This window comes from Convolutriloba macropyga, chromosome 7, assembly GCF_964194025.1.
Source record: "Convolutriloba macropyga chromosome 7, txConMacr16.3, whole genome shotgun sequence".
NCBI classification, from domain to species: domain Eukaryota; kingdom Metazoa; phylum Xenacoelomorpha; order Acoela; family Convolutidae; genus Convolutriloba; species Convolutriloba macropyga.
The window spans coordinates 19,259,847-19,283,148 of NC_134474.1; the positions used below are offsets into that span (position 1 = coordinate 19,259,847).

At 35.9% G+C, this 23,302-nt stretch overlaps 1 protein-coding gene across 3 annotated transcripts in view; it reads right to left on the reverse strand.

Annotated features, from left to right (window-relative positions):
- The window catches only part of LOC142342676 (uncharacterized), an 83,675-nt gene that overhangs the window by 16,506 nt on the left and 43,867 nt on the right, over window positions 1–23,302 (reverse strand). For all 3 annotated transcript variants that reach the window (XM_075394160.1, XM_075394159.1, XM_075394158.1), the window contains 4 exons: window positions 16,771–17,053; window positions 9,866–10,176; window positions 5,533–5,755; window positions 1,226–1,463 (listed from right to left, as the gene is read on the reverse strand). In XM_075394160.1, coding sequence (XP_075250275.1) covers window positions 1,226–1,463; window positions 5,533–5,755; window positions 9,866–10,176; window positions 16,771–17,053 — 1,055 coding nt within the window. The remainder of the gene's footprint in view (window positions 1–1,225; window positions 1,464–5,532; window positions 5,756–9,865; window positions 10,177–16,770; window positions 17,054–23,302) is intronic.

Consider the following 23,302-nt stretch of genomic DNA (forward strand, 5'->3'; position numbering starts at 1 on the left):
TGGTCAAAGAACTTTTAAGTTAAGACTGCATTTATGAAAAAGTTTTAACTGTTTTCTCGAAACTTAACGCCAAAAAATGATTGAATTGTTATTGAAACGAAATAAAAGTCCCTCATGTTGCACAAAAAAAACTAATTCTATAAATTACAACCAAAATACAAACGAAAAACTGACGAAAATCGGAAAAGAAAATACCAAAATCGGATTAGCATAAGTACAATTTTATGAAACAAAATTACATCGAGGTAGAAAGAGGCGTTGAGTATAGGAATTATCAAAAATAAGTTGCCATATTAACTGATTTTTGACAAAAAGACGGTTAAAAGATCCAAAAATGAAGAAATTAAAATTAAAAAAGCCACAAAAATTAACTAAAAAATCAAGAACTATGTGCCAATTTTCAACTTGAAACGCATTTTCAGGCTCTAAAAAACAATGGTATCAATTTCCGAGGTTGACATTTCAAAATAGTATAGAAAAAAATTTATTTCTACAAGGAACCAAATTAAAAGTAAAAAAAAATTGGGCCACTTAGACGAAAAAACGGCTAAAAACGGTCATCTATATGTGCAATTCAGTCAAAAACTACTTTTCAAAGTCAAAAAGTCATTCACTAAACGCAGCGCATGATCAAAAAACTTCTCTCGCTTAGCGAAAATCTGTTCACCAAGACAGCTTTTCTGACTTTCGCTTTTAGGTCAAAATGCCGCGTGAACAAATCTACTTCCTGTAAAAAAAACCGAGAGAAAACCAATACTCCTCTTCGAGTCGTAAAAAACCAAGAGAAGGCCAATAATAGCCCCATCTATCGCTATGCGGCTATTAAAAATTGAACCATTTTAACCAGATTGCTCTTTAATCCATAACTGTCATTTCAAGCGATCATCAGCCGCTTCGATGAACCGCGCACTTAGAGCCTCTAAAACTGCTGCTCAGACACTTAATGCTCTCGGTCTTAGTTTATCGCGTTTTTGAAGACGGGAAGCCACTTTAAAACGCCCAAGCGATCGAAAAAATGTTCTAGCTAAAAAGTCAAAACGGTCAAGAAAAATTTAGCATTAAAACAAGGCACGCACAATAATTGCTTCCAACTTCGTTTGAGAGCAATTAATCAGCAAGATGATGCCGAAAAATAATCAATAGCGGAATCAAGACAAGCCCAAACAATGCTCAAGACTTCATTTAACATCTACCAATTCTCAAAGCTTCCAATCTTAGATCTCACCACTATCCAAATTGATCTTAGGTGTTCTTCTGCGGCCCCGAGTTAAGAAGTCCTCTTCAATTCCTTTCTGATCATCAATGTCCTCCAAATCTTCTAATTCTGCCTCACCGCGACTAGGACCAATCAATTCGTTGCCTTCAACCATATTCGAGAACCAGTTAGCAATTTTGGACGCCTCGCCATTGACGATATAATCACCCTGATCTTCTTCTTTACTGACCAGTTTCTCCGACGGCTTCTTAAAAAACAAGAAACCGATTCATTTTCAGGCAGATTATCAACTATTGACGCCAAATAGTTTCTTCTGTCCGTACTTTTTTATGGCAAATATTCGATCACAAAAACTTCAAAATAATGCAAATTGCTCAAGATATGAGGTCAAGCATAATGCAACATAACTGCATATACCTAGAACGTTCCGCTAAAAGGTTTGTCAACGTTACAACTGTTTGTATTTTGAGACATTTTTGTAAAGAAAAAAGGCTGAAAACTAAGTCTTCCGCTTTAGGTAACTCCTATGCTACTATAATTGCAGTTAGCTATTCGATGAATCGGTGAAATTTCCTGAAATAAATTAAATATTTATTGCAGATTCTTGTTTTCGCAATTTCGACCACGGAAACGGCGATAAACTATTGTTTAACAGTGAATTGAATAATATATAGGTACTAGTAGGTAGACACGATAAAAACAATATTTTTTCTATAGTAGAAAACACAACACAAACTGTGAAGAAGTTCAATACCAATATAGAAAATAAATAATTTATACCAATAGTGATCAAAATTTTTGCTCAAAATTTATTGTGTTTTTGGAATACCTTATTAATGACGAAAGATTGGGCTCTGATATAATTTCAAAAAATTGGCGCATAAACGGCTGGAAACTGCTAAATTGCAGGAGAAAATAAGAGATTTTTGCTGCCGCATTTGGTTCTATTCCACTAGATTAAGGTGAGAACGAATTGTCATCCCCGCTTCAAAATATTGTTTGCAACAACTTATAATTTTTATAATGTTTTGTATACTTATAATTTATAAACTTAACATTTGTTAAATTATAATTCATGTTTTGGGCGCAAAACACTTAAATTAGTCACAAGTGTGGTTAGCTGCCCCCTATTTCAAAAACACAGCCGGCAAAAAAAGTCAGAAAATAACTTCGGTTGACGAACCTCGCGATTGAAACAGAAAAAAGAAGAGATAGAAATGGACAAATTTTTTTGTGCCAAAAAGTGTTCTAACTTGGTGTGAATGAATTCCTAGGCAACTATTGTACTATCGACAAGGCCATACAATCTCAATGAATACAACTTGTTGCTCACGTAACAAAATTTCGGAAACATTGTCGCCCAAAAAGATTGTTAACAATAAATTAAAACGTTTAAGTAGAGTCAATTATGACTATAAAGAGAACAAGGCGGCTCGGTAATGTGCGATCGCACATAAGGTTCCGACCCCGCTCATCCACAATTTTGGCATCATTGTCCACCAAATGAGGAACAGATGGAAAAACAAAAAAATTCAAGTATTTTTCAAAAAAAAAAAAAATTGGTGTATGAACGAAAAGATAGCCTCCAAAGCAAATAACACAGTGGAGTAAAAAATGATGCATTAGATTGATGGGATAAGCCGATATTAAGAAAGCGAGCGAAGACGAATGGCAAAATCAAACAACAACAACAAACATTAATTACATCAAAAAATTTATGTCCATTTTAAAAACAAAACTTAATAACAAAGTCGAAATAGCGTCAGATAAAACTGAAAATAAACAAAATATCTTGTAACTCACCAAAAAAATTGGTTATTCACCAGTTCATAATAAAGCTTGGTAACAATTAGACAAAAAAGAACAGAAACTTTAAAGTTAGAAAATTCAATTTAAAAACAATTTCAAAATAATGAAAACCATTAGGAATCAACTAAAATATTCCGTAGGTTTACAATTACCAATGCTTCTATAGAATGGAATTAAGAACTCTTGGTATTCAACTTTTTGTGCAGTTCCAAAAAGAACAACAAATAGACAACAAACTAAAAATCAATTAAAACTTGCCAGAAAATGCTTTGGGAGCCGAAAAGCCATACTTTGGCCCCCAAAATATGTTCGATTGCACCTTCGTCGAACACCGATAATGTATTATGTGGCCGCTCATTATTGAAAATAAGCAACAATTAGACAAAAAGAGAAAAAAATGCAAAATTATGTAATACTTATTTTTTTTGAAAATTTATTTACAAAGACATGAAAGCCATTAATTACAAAATGAAAAAATTGAATAGGTTCGTTTGTTCTTCCGAAGGAAGTCCTCGAGACCTGCGATTATCCAGAACAAGTCTTACGTCTACAAAAAGAACGTCAAATATGACAAAGCCAGTAAAGTCATAACGAATTCATTAAAAACATTAGATTTTGTGACACCAATCCCTTTTGTCACCTTCTCTTGACAAAAATAATGTCATCTTTAGCCTTTAATTAACGAGATCAGGGAACAAACAGACAATAAAAGGAACAAAATTGCGAAGTTGAAATGTTTATTTTTTTCATTTTGGAAAACAGTTGTTTTCAAAGTCATGAAAGCCATTATCTATCTTCTAATATCAGAACATCGGCTCATCTACTCTTCCAGGAAAAGCCAACCAAACCAGTTCACTGTACAGGAAATTAAATACGACTAAAAAGACAAAGTAAAAACGACAGTTGAAGACAAAAGCAAAAAATTCAATTAAATTCTTCGAGATAGTACTGTCGAAGCGGTAAAGAACCACAATCTATATCGTTCTAGATTTAAATATTACCAATTGTGCATTATTCTGAAAGCGAATAATGTGATATATGATCAGACAATAACGTGATAATTTGACAAAACTAGAAAACATGAAAAATGCGCAAATACCTAAAAATTAAAAAAAATTGAAATCTAGTAGTATCAAAGCCAGAACACTATAACTTGAGGCGTAAGACCGCAATAAAGACTAAATTTGAATTCAGCAGAAAGAAGGAGCACTCTTTGATTGCTGACACTAAGCTACAAGTTGACCAAATTAAGAGAAAAATGCAGGCAAAGTTCAATAAGCCATTTTTTATTTAAAAATCAAGTATTTTAAAAGTCAAAACGACCATAAGCTTTCAAGCAATCAACTAGAGAAATTAATTTCGAGCTAATTAGGAAGCCAACAGGACCTCTCACTAGTGAGCTTTGATTTGAAATGTTCTGTTATTTAATTAATATAAAAAAGACCAAACTTTTTTTTATAAGAAAACCGACTGACGACAATCCGAATTATTTTTGGATTGTGACGGTCCAAGGCAACTAGTCCTGCTAATGCTGATTGTCCATTAGGAACATTCAATTTTTGGAATGTCATTGATATAGATATTTTGTTAGTTAAAAAATCGAAAATAAATGCTGCGTTTTTGATAATCAACGAACAATGTTAGCAAAAAACGGCAAAGTTTTATTTACAGAGCACTCTCAACGGAAGTTGAAGTGGAATTAGCCCCCTTTTAAGTCTACAAAGATTGTGTTAGTGGTGTTTGGGTGTGCACTTCCTGCAAATTTTGATGAAAAAGTCTGAATTTTGTGAAATTTGTGCCCAAAAAAAAATTCAATGAAAATAGCCGACAGTATATTTGGTTTTTAAACGTAAAATCAACAACATTTTCTTGAAAAATTTCATTAAATTTTATCAAAATTGGCTTGAAATTTTAGTCAAAAATTCCGAAAAAGTGAATGAAATCAACTGAATTCACTCTATTTTCTCGAAAGTTTAAACCTCGATTTAAACTCCGCTTTCTCACTCTACTTTAAAATTTTAAAGAAATTTCACGCCACAAAAACCACTCGCTTTTTTGCTCCACTTCCTCTTTCAGCGTGACCAAAATCACTACTCCAATTTCACTTCGAAAATCATGAAAATGTGTAAACAGGTCTAAAAAAACAGCGCCCCAATACAATTTAAATTCTTTGAATTGTAAAAACCAAGAGAAGGTCAATAATAGCCCCAGCTATCGCTGTGCGGCTATTAATAAATTAGGTAATATTTTTGATAACAGTTCTCTTTTGCTACTCTTGCCTCGTATTACGTTACAAATAACGCAAAAATAACTAACTCGCCCAAAAGGCGCACGATAACATCCCACGCTACCGCAACGCTTACCATACAGAAAAATTAGCTCAATGGTGGGGGGGGGGGGGGTCGCAGAAGAATAATAGTACAACTCAGAGGATCAATTTGTAGAAAAATAAGCAGGTGTCATTGGACAGACAAGCTGGTTATAATGAAATTGTATTGTTCAATCACCTTAATCTGAGGGTGAGAAGCTGCAACAGCGTTGTAATGAGCAAAGCCAGCCTCAACTAGTATAGAGGCCATACCCAAAGTCCTGCGAGTTGTCTTGCGTATTTGGACAGGATTTTCAACCTGCTCAACAATCCATACATCCACAACTAACGTCGGATTCTTCTGCTCAACAGAGGTAATGCGTAACTCATGAATTTTGAGGTACAGCTCTACATCTTGGCATCTAGAAAAAAAATCAGCCATTTTCTCAACAAAGCCTTACACAATGTTAACCTTACTTATGGAAATATTTGCATAATTATCTCACAAATGAGCAAAAAGAACGAATCAATTTATATACTATTCACAGGAATCAGAAAAAGGAGAGAGGGGCTATACGCTGTATGATTACTAAGTTGTTTATGTCCGCGTGCCTGATGTGCATTCTATGCATATTACGTTCTATAGCAAATCAGGCACGCACCTTAGTATACACCCCCTCCAATTAATAAACATAGCCGGCAGATTGCCGGAAAATAGCCGCGATAGACTCTTGTGGCCTACCATGAATTGAAACAACTAAAGAAATAAGATTGACAGATCGACCACCAGCTTTTTAATAGACCACTAGACTTTTTGGGTTAGATTCGGACTGTCATTTTTATGAGCACATTTGCTCTACAAGGACAAAGCCCTAATGGAGCTTTTTCAAAATTAATATTCGATATTAAAACTCAAGACTCTATTACTCAGGAATTAGGGCATATAAGTTTGGCACTACTTAGATGCACACTTTTGACCTTTAATTAGTAAATGTTCATAAAAATTTAAAGTTCCATAAGTGAGTTCAGAAGTCATTTTTTTGAGTGAGGTAAGTCACGCAATTGACCTAAAAGCAGAAATGACGTCAAGAACAAAAATTTTAACTGCAAAGCAGTGGAAGCCACTGAAGTCATTGAAAAAATCAATTCCAAGAAGTCAGGGTAAGACGAAACAATTTGTTAGACGATAAAAAACTAGGAGCGCAATAATAGCCGCCTGGAATTGCTGACGCGGCTATTAGTACCTCAAACATCATCGGGGGCTGGCGCTGGACTAAAATTCCTGAAACCCACGGACGACTAACATTCCTGGCCCAGGAAATTAAAACTCGAATAATATTTCTAAAAAGGAACTTAAATGTCCTGAAAGATAACTTCCTCTCGCCAAAATATTCAAAGCGACTAACCGATACTAGAAAGATTACTGTCGATAAAAAAGAACCGAAAATTTAAGAACCGAAAAAAATCAAAGATAGCCGGCAAATTGTCGGAAAAAAGCCGCAGTTGACGCGCTTGATGCACATTGGGAATGAAACAGAAAAAGAAAAAAAGGAGATAGAAAATGACCGAATTTTTTCAGTTTTTTTTTCAGTGTCAAAAAGTGTTCTAATGTGGTTTAGTTTCAGTTAGATTTTTGAACTACACTTAATTCAGCTTCTAAACTGAATGCTATTAAGTTTAATACTAATGTCAACTAGCAATCGGTCTAATGAACTTTGATAACCTAACGCACTATGACTTAATGACCGGGCTTTATATGTTTATCTGGTTTTTTAATTGCGTAAATTACAACATTGCGTACTTTAATGTGTGAAAGCATTTGAAATCCATTCAGTTAAAACAGCAACTGAGGTAAGTCAGAAGTCAAGCGTGAAAATCGTGACTTATGTAAAACGAAAAACGTGATCAGAAGAAAAAGCGAATTTTAGAAAAAGGAGAGCGCCTAAATAATAGACGTTGAGAGACTGACGGCAGTTATTATTTAGAGAAAAATAGAAGAAAAATACTAAGAAGTAATCAAGATTCTCGATATCTCCAAAATTATTTTCAGGTCGCTAAAATCTTTAAATCAACCTTATTTTAAGCTTCAAAAATTTCCATAGCTCACTAAAAGACAACCATTTGAAAAAACTGGATTGACTTACCAAAAAAGTCAAATAATCGCAAAAGTAAATGAAAACGACAATTAAAATATAGCCGCTTTACACCGCAGACGAACCAAACCTTCATACCATCTGAAGTCAAAACTATTAAAGCAGCCGAAAACTTATATTTTACCACCCACTTAACAATTTAAACCGCATATAAACTTAACTGAAATTCAAATAAGTCTAAAAAGAAAAAAGATTAAATGAGCACTGCGCAATTTTGGAATTCATGTCCTGAATCAAGTTACCCTTAGTGAGCCTAAAGGGAATTTGTAGGAAGAGTTATATGCGTGCGGGATGTGAGGTATTTTGTAGCGGAGCTCGAGTTAAAAGAAATGAAGCGAAAGTGATTCGAAAACTTCAACCTTTCGCATTGACATTTTGTCCTGATTTGAACTTCAGTTCGTGAGAACAGTAGTCAGGTGAGTCACGGTGATTTTTTCTAGCTTTTAAGACGAAACGCCTGAACAAATCGACTATCGTCGGGGAATTGCCCACGAATGACAGGCGGGGCGTAAACTTGGGACAAAGAAGTTCAATAGTGGGCTTCAAATAACCACATTAGAGGTTAAGATACACCACTATTAAGATTTAAAGTGGAAAATGGCACCAGTTTCGGCTCACTTTTCATTTGACTTTTAGTATTAATTTGCCGCCAATTGAGTTCAGCTGCCTGAAATTGCGATTGAGAGAGAATTTTAGATCACGCGAAACACAAAAAGTCAAGGGCGTAAAAGTCACTCAAAAAGTCAAACCGTCAAAAATTTTGCATAAAAACATAGCCAGTAGAATCGTCGTGCATTATAATCTCTAACCTAACCTTACAGAAATCAGAACATCAAAATAGACAAGAAAAAAAAGTAGACCAAAAAACCATATTAAATTGTTTCAAAAACGCCGACAATTTTTTAGGTGCGGGGGGGAGCTAGGTGGGATGGGTGGTTAGATAGGTTGGGGAGGTGGGTAGTGCTGGGGTAGTTGGTGGTGGGGGGGGGATAGGCGGGCGGTAGGTGAAGGGAGGGGGTAGTTTGGGGTGTAGGGGTAAGTTGGGGCGAGGGGGGGGGGTAGGTAGGTGGGTGGGTAGATAGGTTGGGGAGGTGGGTAGTGCTGGGGTAGTTGGGGGGGGGGGGTAGGTGGGGGTAGATAGGTGAAGGGAGGGTGTAGGGCTAGGTGGGGGTTAAGTTGTGGGAGCGGGGGGTAGATAGGTGGTCGGGGGGGTCTGTGCGGTGTAGTTTAAGTAATTAGGGGTGACTTATATAGGAGCAAAAAATCTCGAAATGACGTTTTCACCTTGAAAATTACCAGCAGTAACTAATTATTATACATTACAAACGAAGCTACTGTTAAACTTCAATGTTCGAAAACAAGTCAACAATCAAAAACAGAGGCAAATGCTCGAACAGAAAGAAATCAAAATTCAAGTCATGAACAAACTTGCTTTCTGCTAAAAAAAAACCTGTAAAATCTCAATACTCCTCTTCGAGTCGTAAAAAACTTGTAGAATCTCAATACTCCTCTTCGAGTCGTAAAAAGACACACACGTTTACAATAATTGCTATGAACTTCGTTCAAGAGCAATTAAACACACAGCTATCAGGGCCTTGTCATCATATCTCAAACGATCGGTTTTGTTTGAACAACCAAATTTATTTCGGAGTGAGAGCAATTGAAATCAGTCAAAAGGAAAGAAGAAGTGCGTGAAAAAGTCACTTGGGAAGTTAAAGATTATTCTAGAAGAAAAGCGCAAAAACGGTCAAGCGAAAAATCTGCATAAAAAAGACACACGTTTACTGTGCGTCTCATCCGAGAGCAATTGCTTCTCATTCGAGAGCAATTAATGAGAAGTTCCGCACATAAACTTAACTGAAATTCAAATAAGTCTAAAAAGAAAAAAGATTAAATGAGCCCTGCGCAATTTTGGAATTCATGTCCTGAATCAAGTTACCCTTAGTGAGCCTAAAGGGAATTTGTAGGAAGAGTTATATGCGCGCGGGATGTCAGGTATTTTGTAGCCGAGCTCGAGTTAAAGGAAATGAAGCGAAAGTGAGTCGAAAACTTCAACCTTTCGTCCTGAATAATGTAGACATTTTGTTCTGATTTGAACTTCTCATTGCTTCTCATTCGAGAGCAATTAAACAAACCGACCAACGTCGGACAAATTGCCCTCAAACGACAGCCGGGTCAATAGCCTAGTCAAAAGGGCCAGAAAACAAATGGCCAAGCTTATAAAAAAAGACCACACGACTAATATAATCGCTACAGACTTCGTTTGAGAGCAATTCTGGACGCAGTTCTGACAAGCATTTCTGTCGAGTCAAAGACATTTTTTATAAATAGAGCTGCGCATAAAATCTTCGAATGCTCAAGTAAAGATGCTTTCTCTACCTATTTGTCATCTCTTCAATGGCCCCACTAGACCACGCTCCACTAGTAGGCAGGACCCCCGCCAAAGAACATTGCCTAGCCATTACAGGATGCGCTGTTAACTCTTTGGGCAAATATTTAGCTCTGGCAGGATTGTACTTCTCATTCGAGCCAAAATCTACCATCAGAACATGATCATTTGGTAGCATTTGTGCTCTGGACCAGGACTCGTCAAATTCGCACTTGTATAGAAGTAGCTGACCAACAACTAGTCGTCTGTTTCCAATATCCATCGCCGACTGTGCCAGTTGATCACAGCGATTGGCTAACTCCTAAACGGAAAGAGTCGTTTCTCGCTTTATTCTCAACATCAAATCGACTTTGAAACAACCGAGAACTTTAACTTAAAATGATAAAAATAGTCAAAAGATTTCACCTAACCTGTCTATCAAACACTTGACTAAGGCAATTTAAAACGTAGCCGACAGCACGCTGTAAACTAGCGGCGATTAACTTATGCGACCATCATTGGGATTGGAATAGACGGAAAAAAGGAAAAATCGATTATGATGTCTGAAATGCTCTACATTTTCAGCTCTGGTTAGTTAGATAATTAGACTGACATCTGAATTCAGGCCAATAAGCTGATGCCAATTAATAACTGCTTTGATGACATCCATTATAATTTCATTACGCGCATCAACCGGTACCGAACTAAAACCACTTCTAAAGAATGTGGCTGGCGCTTTCGGGCACCGACTTCCGTTAAATGCAACAAACGCTTAAATTTTGTGAAAGTGGTTTCCACAAAGCAATAAAAAGCCTTAAAATGAACAATAGCATCAAATACAAGTGAAAAGTACTTACTTTCGGTTGTAAGGGCATTTCACATAAATTAAATCCTTTTGCCGCACAATTTTACGATTTGATGTTCTAAGATTACTATAATGAGGGACAATGCTGCAAACAATCTGGGCACAATTCTTAGCGCCAAGAAGGAAAAGAATTTCGATATAAGGAACCGCTTTTCCGTCCCGTGTATTAACATTGGAAAAATGAAATCTGGTAATAAAAACGAGTAAATTTACTCAAAAATGCGGTACCGGTAACTTGATCGTAATTTTGATTTTCCTAACTGAACTCGAACGTATTTACTGTATAGCATAAAATTGTTGATAAATTCTGTTCTTATTCCATTTAATTAAAGTGAAGTATGTCAAAAGTCAAGCGCGAATAAAGTGCCTTGATCAAAACGAAAAATAGGAACTGAAGTTTAAGCCAATTAACCTTTTCTCCGAACTCTAAAGAGGGAAACTCACTAATGGAATATATGTACAACACTTTAGAAAGAAAACTATAAAACCTATATAAATGACTAAACCAAAATAGAGATTTTTAAATCCCATTAAACAGAAAAGAAAACATAACCGACTAAACGTCGGAAGAATTGCTCTTGAACGACTAGTGGGAGCTCTAATCAATTGCAGCCTGCTTCAGTCGGGGGGGGGGGGTAGCCTAAATGGGACTAAGAAGTTCTATAGTGGGCTTCAAATAACCATATTAGAGGTTAACATATACCACTATTAAGATTTAAAGTAAAAAAATGACACCAGTTTCGGCGCACTTTTTATTTGACTTTTAATATTAAATTGCCGCCAATTGAGTTCAGCTGCATGAAATTGTGATTGAGAGAGAATTTTAGATCACGCGAAATGCAAAAAGTCAAGGGCGTAAAAGTCACTCGAAAAGTCAAAACCGTCAAGCGAAAATTTTGCATAAAAAAAGACACACACGTTTACAATAATTGCTATGAACTGCGTTCAAGAGCAATTAATCAGCGAATTACAGATTTGTAAACTTTGGATGTTGATGTAATAAAGACAATCATAACCGACTAGCGCCGGGCGAAAGGTTTTTAATGGGCCGCGGCGGGTGGTGGCGGAGGGTAGGGTCGGGATGAGGGGGGGGGGGGTTCGAAATCGCCAGGTAGAGGAGAGTGCATGGGGGAGTGCTCGTGGATGGGGGTCTTCTGAGACTATGAACTTCTGAGACTAAGAACCGCCCTTCACGTCATGAAACAAATTCAGTGAATCGCATACTCAGAGACTAATAAGGCGTAGTGAGGTAAGTCAAGAGTCAAAGGTCAAAAATGTTAAAAACTGCATCATCGAGATTAAAACACTTGGTAAACTCAAACATGGTTAAAAATAAAGCCAACGAAATTTATCACTATTGCGGCTAAGTGACAGAACAAGAAATCTATAAAAAGAAGCAAAATCCGACAACAACATTTTTGAAAGCAGGCGTTTGTCAATGTAGTCATAAATGTTTGATAGAAAAAAACCTTGTAACTGATTAAAAAGGAACTCATAAGACAGCCACTTTGAGCTGTCAATAATGAGACTAACTAACCGGAAAAAAAACATCAGATGAAGAAGGCTAAAAATTAGTAAAAAAATTTTCGAAAACAGATTGTGTCAATGTAATCAAAACTATTAATTTCAGCTCAAATCAGTATCTGATTTAACCGCGCCTCAATATAGCCATTGAGACCTCTCATTGATGAGACTAAATAAAAAAGAACGCAGCAAAAAGAACAAAAAACGGGCAAAGGAAACAAAAATCACTTTCATTTCATGAAGACAAAGTGTCAGTCTTCGAAAACCGATGGCTGCTTTTTGAGGGGTTTACACAAGTGCGCCTATGCATTACTAGAGAACATTGAACATTTTTGGGGGCAAAAAACTGATTGTTGTACAAACAATTTTAAAGGTGCAAATTTTTAAACTTCATTTTGTAGTTGAACATCTTCATATTTCACATTGAGAGAATGCAGCGGCTATTATTGTTACTAAAACATTAGAGACGGCAACTGAGACTTATTAAGATAACCAAATATCCTCAGAGGAATTGTTCTCGAACGACTAGTGGGAGCTCGAATCTATTGCAGCCTGTTTGTGTCGTGGGGTGGGGTGGGGGGGGGGGGTGAAGGGTGCAACAAAATTCAGTACATGAGGGTTTGAATGACGTCAAAAGAAGTTATAAACCACTATAACCACTAATAAAAATCAGTGAGAAAATTTCCACCAAATTTGGGACATCTTTCATTTGACTTCTAGTAGTCAACTACCGCCACTCGAGTTCAGCTGCTGACACTTGTGAATGATAAGAAACAAAAACGGCCATCTATAATATCCGACTGAGAAGATGAGGGCGTCTATTAAAAACCAAAAAGAAAATGAATAAATAAAGCTGTAGAGCTAGTGCAGTCACAGCCATCAAAATCCAATTCAAACTTCAAAAAAAGCATTAAGAAGACACATACACCAACTGCTTTGAAAACCATTACGGGACCAAAATCAAGCTTTCTAACAGCTTCAAAAACGCGTTATAGATTTTTTGAAAAATAACCAGATAAAAGAAAGAGCAACCAGATAGAGCAAAATCAGTGGAACGAAAACAGAGCAAATTCAGTGAGTGGAAACAGAGAAAGATAGAAATTGAAAAAAACTGTTCTCCGTGTCATAAGTTCTCTAATTAGGTGTGCAGTTTCAGTTACAGCATAAAATTAAAATGCTCAAACTTAACTCAAATTCTCAACTGAAGGCTTAAGCTTATTACTAAAACCCACTAGCAACCATTCTAACGGACGTTCATGACTTAATATACTAAATGACGGGCTTTATCCAGTTTCATTTGATTTTGCGCTTTAGACTTTGTCCGTATTCAAATGGGAGCAATGACTCAAAGTTCATTCAGTTGACACAGTTAATGAACTAAATCACCAGTCAAACTTGAGTTCGCGAGAAATATAAAACGGGAAAAGTGAAAAGTAAAGGGAATTATAAAAACATAGCCGGCAGATTGCCGGAATAGCTGCGAAAGAATAGACCTGCGTGCCATATAATAGAGATAGAAACACATACAGATCTAAATTGAAAAAAAAATCGACGCCGCTCAAAAAACTAGGTTAAAAAACATTCAGCGATAAATCAATAAAGCTTGTTAAAATTCATTCCACAGAAGCCTCTTATTAGGGACCTTTACTGCACATATGAGTTCCTTTGACCTTAAACAAATTCAAATTAAACTTAAATTTTAAAGTGCAAAAGTCATTTTATTGAGTGAGGTAAGTCACGTATGATCAAAATCTAATCACGCAAATAACCTAAAAACTTTCGCTAAAGCGAGTGAGCAATGACCTCACGCGCGCAAATGCCGTTAGTGAGAGGAAGAAGTCATTCAGAAAATTTGACTTTTTCGGCTTTGCTGTGTGAACAAATGTAAAACGAAAAAAAAGCGTCAGACGACGAAACAAAAAAAACCAAGAGCACCGCAATATAGCTACGCTCAGCTTACAGCTTCGCAGCTATAAAAAGCATTGTAACAATATGGAAGGGTTCGATAGAAGTTAATACCACTATAATCACTAAAAAGTATCAGGGAAAAAGTTTCGGCGCACCATTGGTTTGACTTTTAGTAGTGAACTACCACCACTCGAGTTAAGTTGCTGACACTTGTGGATGATATAGAAATGAAGATCACGCAAACTGTCGAATAATCTGAGAATTAAGTTAAAGTGAATCAAATTTTTATTCGAATAAGCTTAAAAAACGACCAACTATAATATCCGACTGGGATGAGAGCCGCTATAAAAAACCAAAGTGAAAATGAATAAATAAACCTGTAGAGCTGGTGCAATCACAGCGATCAAATTACACATCAACATTTCAAACTTCAAAAAAGCATCAAGAAGACATACACCCACTGCTTTGAAAACCATTAGGGGACAAAAATTAAACTTCCAAACAGCTTCAGAAACACATTATCGAACTGTCTTAGAAAAATAGCCAAGTAATAGAGACTGCGATTATATAGAGCAAAGTCTGTGAAAAAAAACAGAGCAAAAATTATTTAAAAACAAAGCAAGAAAATTGCCGAAAATTAGCCGCCGTTGAAGCGTTTGACGCACATCGAGGTGGAAACAGAGGAAGATAGAAATTGAAAAAAATGTTCTCCGTGTCAAAAGTGCTTTAATTACGTGTGCAGTTTCAGTTACAGTCTAAAATTAAAATGCTCCAACTTAATTCAAATTCTCAACTGAAGGCTTAAGCTCACTACTAAAACCAACTAGCAACCAATCTAACGGACTTTGGTGACCTAATATACTAAATGACCGGGCTTTATCCATTTTCATTTGATTTTGCTCTTTAGACTTTGACCGTATTCATTACAGTGCCTACTTAAATCAGAACAATGATTCAAAGTTCATTCAGTTGAAACAGTTAGTGTACTAAATCACCAGTCAAACTTGAATGCGTGAAATATAAAAAAAAGGAAAATGTGAAATGTAAAGCTAATTATAAAAAAGCGAGCGGGCCTAAATGACAGCTGTCGACAGGCTGACGGCTGGTTACTAAACATGACCGACTAAGGTCGGCAAATAACTCTCAAATGACAGGCGAGCAGTTGTCTTCTTTATTAGCAGGATGGGGCTGTGATACTAGATTTAGGTGTGGGGTCTAAGAGGGGTCTAAGGAATTTCAGAGTGCTGAACTAGGTGGGGGTTCAAAGCATCAGGTGGAGGACATTGGACGGGTGAATTGGTGTGGTGGGGTGAGGCGAGAAAGAGGGACTGAGGGGGTTCAAACTCTAAGATTAAGAACCGCTCTTCACACAATGAAATTCTCTTCAAAACAGTTTTGGTGAATCGCATACTTAGAGGCTAACAATGCATAGCGCTATAAGAGAGCTGCTCAGCCACCTAATTCCCTCCGTGCTTTACCTGTTTATCCCGTTTTGAGGGCGAAAAGTTAAAAGCGTCGGGCAAAAAAGCGGTCAAGCGAAAAATCGCATAATAGAGACCAGAGGACTAATATAATTGATAAAAACTTCGTTTGAGAGCAATTAAACACATGACAAAACAGAGAAAAATCACAAACTTCGTTTGGAAAAACAGCATCGTATTAAAAATGTTGGCTAAACAATAGAATGGCACGCAACATACAATATGGATAAAAAGGATAATGACGCACACAAGAATTTTCAATACTGCCAATAACTCACAAAGTACCTATAGCCTACAGACTTCCCGAATTGCTCCGAATTACGCTCTCTAGAATATATATAGCGACAGATGCAGAAAGGAGTTCCTGGAGTTGCTGCGGCCACAAATCGTTTCAAAAGAGAGCAATTGAAAACAAAAGTAGAGCACCGAGAGCAATTGAAAACAAAAGTAGAACAACAAAAGTTCTATTTTTGATTGTTTTTCGGTATTGACTCTGTTTATTTCTTACTAAGCTGCGTTTGATTTTACCTTATTTTCCACCTGAATATTACGGTTAAGAGGTCATTTAGCAAGTGAGAGAAGCCTAATATAAAAACTTATAACTCAATTCCGCGTAAAACTTACTGCCAATTAACATGGGAAACGACGTTAGGCACATAAAAGCATCACAATACTGGACGAGCTGCAGGCATTAACATACCAGCTTCGTTCGATAGCAAATCAAAAACATAATTGAATATGAAAGTCAATCGCTGCATTCAACACTCAAATTAGACTACTGAGTGGCTTCAAACGGTATCAATATGTGTGATTATATCTTCAGCACCAAATCAGTCCAAATTCCTTGAAATGGAAAAAGATAAAGCCCTAGCATAATCGAAAGCCTTTGGATTGCAAAACGCTCAGCTCCTACATAATAACCTTTTTGAGTTTCCGACGAGGCTGTTTAAGATTAAAAAAAATTAATTTTTCCCACTTACCGCTAGCGTTCGCAAAATTCCATTTGAATTTGGAACTATTCACTGATTCTATCGTGCCGTCACTTTAAATTATTTTATTTTAAAAATTGTTCTCCAGTTCGCAGTTACTTCACTTTGCCATTTAAAAATTGGCTCCGAAATGAAACTTAATTACTCACCTGTATTTTTTCCTCATCGGCCAAATGCACGTAAAACTTGGATGGAGTATGCATATAGACGTAAAACGCTAGTAATGTGACGCTCAAATCAACATCTAACACAGGTTGTGCAGGTAGTTCAAAAAACAACGGAGGAGTATCAGCTCTAGAGCTGGGAATTGGTTCATCGTTGCGGTGGCGTCTATTGTTTTGGTTTTCTTCTAAGGCGTGTTCGTCATTCATTCGTCGATTGAAACTTGGCTGTAGCTCTACGGATGGAACCCTTTCCTCTCCCTCAATTTCCCTAAACAGCCCACATAATATGAACGTTCACGATTCTCCGGTGTGGATCTTAATGAAAACAAACATAACAGAATAACTTGCGGGCTTACTGATGGAACGAGGTGGAGGGGATGTACGAGGCTGGGGGTTGTGGGGAGTTGGCGTGTATGTGAGAGAAAATGCCCGAAGCTCCTCACTAGCAAATTTTTAAACGCCATCTGCAGTGCAGGAAGTTCCTATATACTTAGACTTCCATGAACATTCGTCAACTTAAAACGTGCAAGTTTCGTGTTTTAAGCATAGTTACGTGACTCTGCAGAAGTCACTTCAAAATTCTTGACTTATTATCTCGAACCGCTTCGCGGTTCTCGATAATCGCCAGAAGTTTTCAGTGACTTCAAGCAGAGTCACGTAACCTATACATAAAACACAAATTGCACGTTTTAAAATGACGAAATTAACTGCAAGTCAATTTTTGGCTATGTAGAAAGCAACTTCTAGCATTTTGACTTCTAGCACTGACGACTTTCAAATAACATCCATGTAACTTAAAAGGCTGAAGATGGGACATAGAATGAAGTTAGGCCAGATAGTTGACACATTTAGTGGAAGGGGGGATCTTAAGACTTGCCTAACACAAAAAAAATGTGAAATTGAATTCGTCTCCTTGCAACCGATTGCAATTTCTTTGAAAACAGCATCAATTGCCTGTGAAAAAGTCAGTTTTGTCAAATTCAATCAATTTTAGAGATTTAATCAATATTAGAAATCTTAAGAGAAGGCTCTTTTTAAACTGCAATTAGATTTTGAAAAATCTCTATATTACTTCACGTTCTAATGATCAATAATTTGGACTAAAATCCCATTTGTTACGCCCCCTTGTTACAGCAAGTTGCTATTCAAAAAAAAGCGAATGCACCGCGATAAGCCTAAAAGTTAAATGCCCATTTATCGGGGGGGGGGGGGGGGTGAGTTGCAAAAGTGCCGAGAAGACAACAGACTTAATTTCTGAACAAGAACAAAAATCAAGAAATAAAGCATGCGAAATTCTCTAGACAGAAAAAAGAATGCTCTAAAACAGAAGCACGAGAAACAGAGTTGATTCAAACGTTTTAGAGCAATAGGAAATTACACTTCAGCAGACAAAAAAATTAAGGTTTTATTTTTTGATTTGTCAACTATTTTAAAGAGAACAATCAATTTTGCAAACAATTTCGACGCCCTTTCCATTTTACTTATAGTTGTAAGCTGCCAACACTTGAATTCAGCTGCCAAAAGCTCTGCATGAGAAAGCAATTAATAATTGAAACGGCAATTTGCCTTCTTTTATTTCAATCAATTTTGCTTAAATTGGATCTTTCAGCGTCATTTTCATTTAAATTTAATTTTTGATTTCGGTTAAAAGCCAGATTCGATTATTGATATTATTCAAGCTGGACTGGTGAATGACGCGACATACTGAGTAGATTTGAAACATCATGTTTTCCCAAATTTCTTAAAAAGACGTTTTCAACGCAATTTTTTTCACATTCGGCAATTTGCGGTAATATCTTTCGTTATGTCACTAAAATGCACTGAAGATGAAAATGTGTTCCCAAAAAAACCAAAAATGCTCTAATTTGAATGGATCAATGGGCAGGCAATAATTGACTTTATACATTTCTGTTTTCTTTCTATATTTGTAAATTCTTGAGCTTTATCCGTAAATTTTGTTCTTTTTGTTATCTTGTCATTATTTCTCATTAGTAATAGCAGTACTTATTGGCTCCCCAATTAGTAAGAAAAGAATGTTTAATGTTTTTCGTTGATAGCTAATGGTTTCCACGATTATGACACCGTGTTTCCGAAAATATTAATGATTTATTCTACATATTTTGCGTGCGTTGTCATGTCATTTAGTCCCATTGAAAACAGTTCTCATTGACGAAAGCTCTCTTTCGTGAGGTTATTTTTTACTGCATTATGCATCACTTTTCTCGTCAATTGTGTGAGTAGTTTTTGAGCTTAAATAACTTACCACACTCAGTAAAAAATGGACTCCTGAGTTCACTCAAGCTAGATAAAAAGCAGCGTTACTCGAAATAGCTTAGTGTTTGAAGTTTGTTTAAAAACATAAGAATTTTATTCAGAATTCCATTTTCTGGCCAAAATAACTAATTAATTGATTTCTTTTTCTGCTTGAAAATTTAGCTTGATGACAATTTTCAACCAAATGCTTTGCCGAATTCAGATTTGTCCATTTTACTGAAATAAAAACCCTCACCGGCATTAAATTTGCCGGTATATCTGTCTGTAATTTGAGAATCCATCAAATTTCATATCACAAAGGAAAAAAAAGAGAAAATCTCAAGGGCCAAAGAGTTCTTGTGTGTAAATTATGCATAATCGGTTAGATTCTAAAACTTCAAGTAATTCAGCTTCTAAACTGAAGGCAATTAAGCATAATACTAATGCCAGCTAGCAAACGCTTCAGTTAATTTCGATAACGTAATGCATTGTCACTTAATGACCGGGCTTTATATGTTTATACTGTTTCTTTTGATTTTGCTCTTCTGACTTTGACCGTATTCACTACATTACGTAAGCCAATACGTCAAGGAATTTGAAATCCATTCAGTTGAAACAATGAATGAAGTCACGCGTTAAAATCGTGAATTATGTGAAAACGTGATCAAAAGGTAAAGCAAATTAAAAAAGAGAAGAACAAGTCCGGACGTACAATTCGAAGCATTTCCATTGAATAAACAAAACACTAGAACTAGAACGGACGATGAATGAATTGGGACAATCATTTAGAAAAAGCCAGAAAAAAATTGCAAAGACAGTAACAACCAAGGTCAAAATGTAGCTAAGTGAATAAAAAGCACTAGCGAGAAAGCGAACTTTTGTTCCCACCCCATTTTCTAACTCTAAGATTCGAGTAAAAAAATTTTACGCCGCAAAACAATCATTAAAAAATTTGAACAGATCTTAAAACATAGCCGGAAGAACTCCGGAAATGACACAAAGTATGACAATGACCGTTCTCACATCAACGCAAAATCTACAAGATTAGACTCAGCTTTGAAACAACAACAGAAATTTCATGTGAAAACTACCTGGCAAAAACTTGTATAGCAACTGATAAAATTCAATTTTAGTTGCTACACCAAAAAACTTCAGACAAGACTTTTGTTATATAGTTAGTTTGCAACAAAAAATACCAATTGACAGACAACCTCCGCAATCGGTTCAGAGAAAAGAGGAAAAGCAAAGTGGATGACGACGTACACAGCCGAAAGATATTCTGCGTAATATTCTCTTAAAATATTTTGCAGAAACTTCTAAAACCCAACTTACAACTGTATTCCAGGAACACTTATTAAACCTCTTGAATATCAGGTATCCAACCAATATTTGACAGTGAAAAATTAAAAATGAAAAATGTTTAGTTAACTGAAAAGTGCCCTGTTTAGTTTTTTTACCAACTATTATTCTGAGAATATAGATTTAAACTTCTTCTAAAAAATCAGTCACTCATTCAAAACGCAGGAGAAAAATTAAGCAACTATTAGAGAAGGCGAAGAACAAAACCTGAAAAATTTGTAGTTTGTTTCCATGAAAACTGCCATGTCTAGCCTTCAAGTGTCACCTCATAATAACAACACCTGCAAAATAACTCTAACCTAAGAAATGACAAAAAAAAATTAGAGCAGGAACTGGAAAAAAAAAAGAAAAAAATAGGCAGAAACCTTTCAAACAAAAAAAATGCCAAAAAAATTGTTTAAATTTATATATTTTCTCTAGCAAACGCTTCAATGAATTTTGATAACGTAATGCATTATCACTTAATGAACACGCTTTACATTCTGCTTTTCTGACTTTGACCATATTCACCATATTACGCAATTCAATACGTCAAGGAATGTATAATCCACTATATTCCAAAAATATTGCTCACTTAGGGAAAAATTTTTCACACCTACTTTTCTAGCTCTCAAAAGCGCGACATGAACGGAAAACCACTCTCTCCTCTTCACACCAATTCCTTCACCTGTTCGACCTAAACATTTAGTTTTCACGTGCGGCACTCACTTTTACATCCTGTTTTAGATACATTCCAAAAAACATCGATCAAAGAAAGACGCTCCACCAATACTGACGGCGGCTATTAAAAATACAAAATTAGGCAAAAATTGTGTTAAAGCAACATTGGAACATTATGTGTAAAAAGACTTACCGAGCTTCATTGTTTTACGCTGTTCTTATAGGTGATTTTTATGCCCTATTTTAACAAAGATTTAATTAAAGCGCAGATCTTGCTCCCAACACTGCTGAGAATGAAAAGAGACAATATTTTGAAAACTAATTTCTGGACGTTGAATAGATATTGCGAGGATCCCGTTCAAAGGACAAATTAGTTTGTACAGTTATGCTATGTTCAATTGCATCAAATACATTCGCAAATTGTTTCAACTATTTTTAGAAGCACAAAGTCTACAGCCTCTCCGTTTCGGCCCAAACCCCCTTAACATAGTTGTTGATATAAATGCCCCCTGACGATACACATGCACAGCAGCAACCGCTAAGAAATTTAGCCAAACTGAAATACGCTGTTCATATAATGCATTTGGCAAGACGTGGGGGCCGGTATCAACAACAATAGTCAACCAAGAGCAAGGAAATTTCATGTGAAATCTACCTGGCAAAAACCGGTATAGCATCTGAAAAAACTCAGTTTTGGTTGCAACTCCATAAAACTTTAGAAGACTTTTGTTATACAGTTAGTTTGCAACAAAAATATCAACTGACAGACAACCTCAGAACCGGTTCAAAGAAAAGAGAGGAAAGGCAAAATGGAAGACGGCGGACACCACCAAAAGAAATTCCGCATGATATTCTTTTAAAAATTTCTCCACAAAATGCTAAAACTCAACTGACAACTGTATTGCAGGAACACAGTAAATAAACTTCTTGAATATCAGGTATCCACCCAATATTTGACAGTGAAGTAATATAAAAAAGTTTTATTTAAGTGAAAAGTGCCCTGCTTAGTTTTCAACTTTCTTCCCAACCATTCATCTGAGAAAATAAATTATAACTTCTTCTAATATTCAGTCAATAATCCAAAACGCAGGAGAAATATTAAGCAACCATTAGAGAATGCGAAGAAACCTGAAAAAATTTTTGTAATTTATTTCCCTGAAAACTGCCATGTCTAGACTTCAGGTGTCACCTCATATTAGCAACACCTATTAAATAACTCGTACCTAATAATTGACCAAGAAAAAAAGAACTGGAAAAAAAGAAATAAAAAAAAATCTTTCAAAACGAAAACAACCTACAAAAAATTTGGCCTAAATTTATTAATTTTCTCCAACAGAAGCAACAAATATTCAATCAAACTGACAGTTCATCGAAACTGCTAGGAGTTATCCACATAAATCCGCAAATTCTAAACAGAATTGTATAACATACCCGGCAGATTGCCGGAAAATAGCCGCCGTTGATTCCAGTAAACATGATTGGGATTGAAAGAATAGAAGATATTGTACAGAAAAAAATTTTAAGTCCGATTTATTTTGATGGCATTTTGCAGTTGAACATACTTCTATTTCTTAGAGAGAGGCTACAGGGGCTAATATCAATACCAATAAGCATTAGAGATGGTAACTAAGACTTATAAGAACGACGTTCAAATAGCGGGCATCTAAAATTGGAACCTTAGACAGAAGACTTGTTATACAGTTAGTTTGCAACCAATTGACAGACAACCTCAGAAACCGGTTCAAAGAAAAGAGAGGAAAGGCAAAATGCAAGACGGCGGACACCACCAAAAGATATTCCGCATGATATTCTTTTAAAAATTTCTCCACAAAATGCTAAAACTCAACTGACAACTGTATTGCAGGAACACTGTAAATAAACTTCTTGAATATCAGGTATCCACCCAATATTTGACAGTGAAGTAATATAAAAAAGTTTTATTTAAGTGAAAAGTGCCCTGCTTAGTTTTCAACTTTCTTCCCAACCATTCATCTGAGAAAATAAATTATAACTTCTTCTAATATTCAGTCAATAATCCAAAACGCAGGAGAAATATTAAGCAACCATTAGAGAATGCGAAGAAAAAACCTGAAAAAATTTTTGTAATTTATTTCCCTGAAAACTGCCATGTCTAGACTTCAGGTGTCACCTCATATTAGCAACACCTATTAAATAACTCGTACCTAATAATTGACCAAGAAAAAAAGAACTGGAAAAAAAGAAATAGAAAAAAAAACGAAAACAA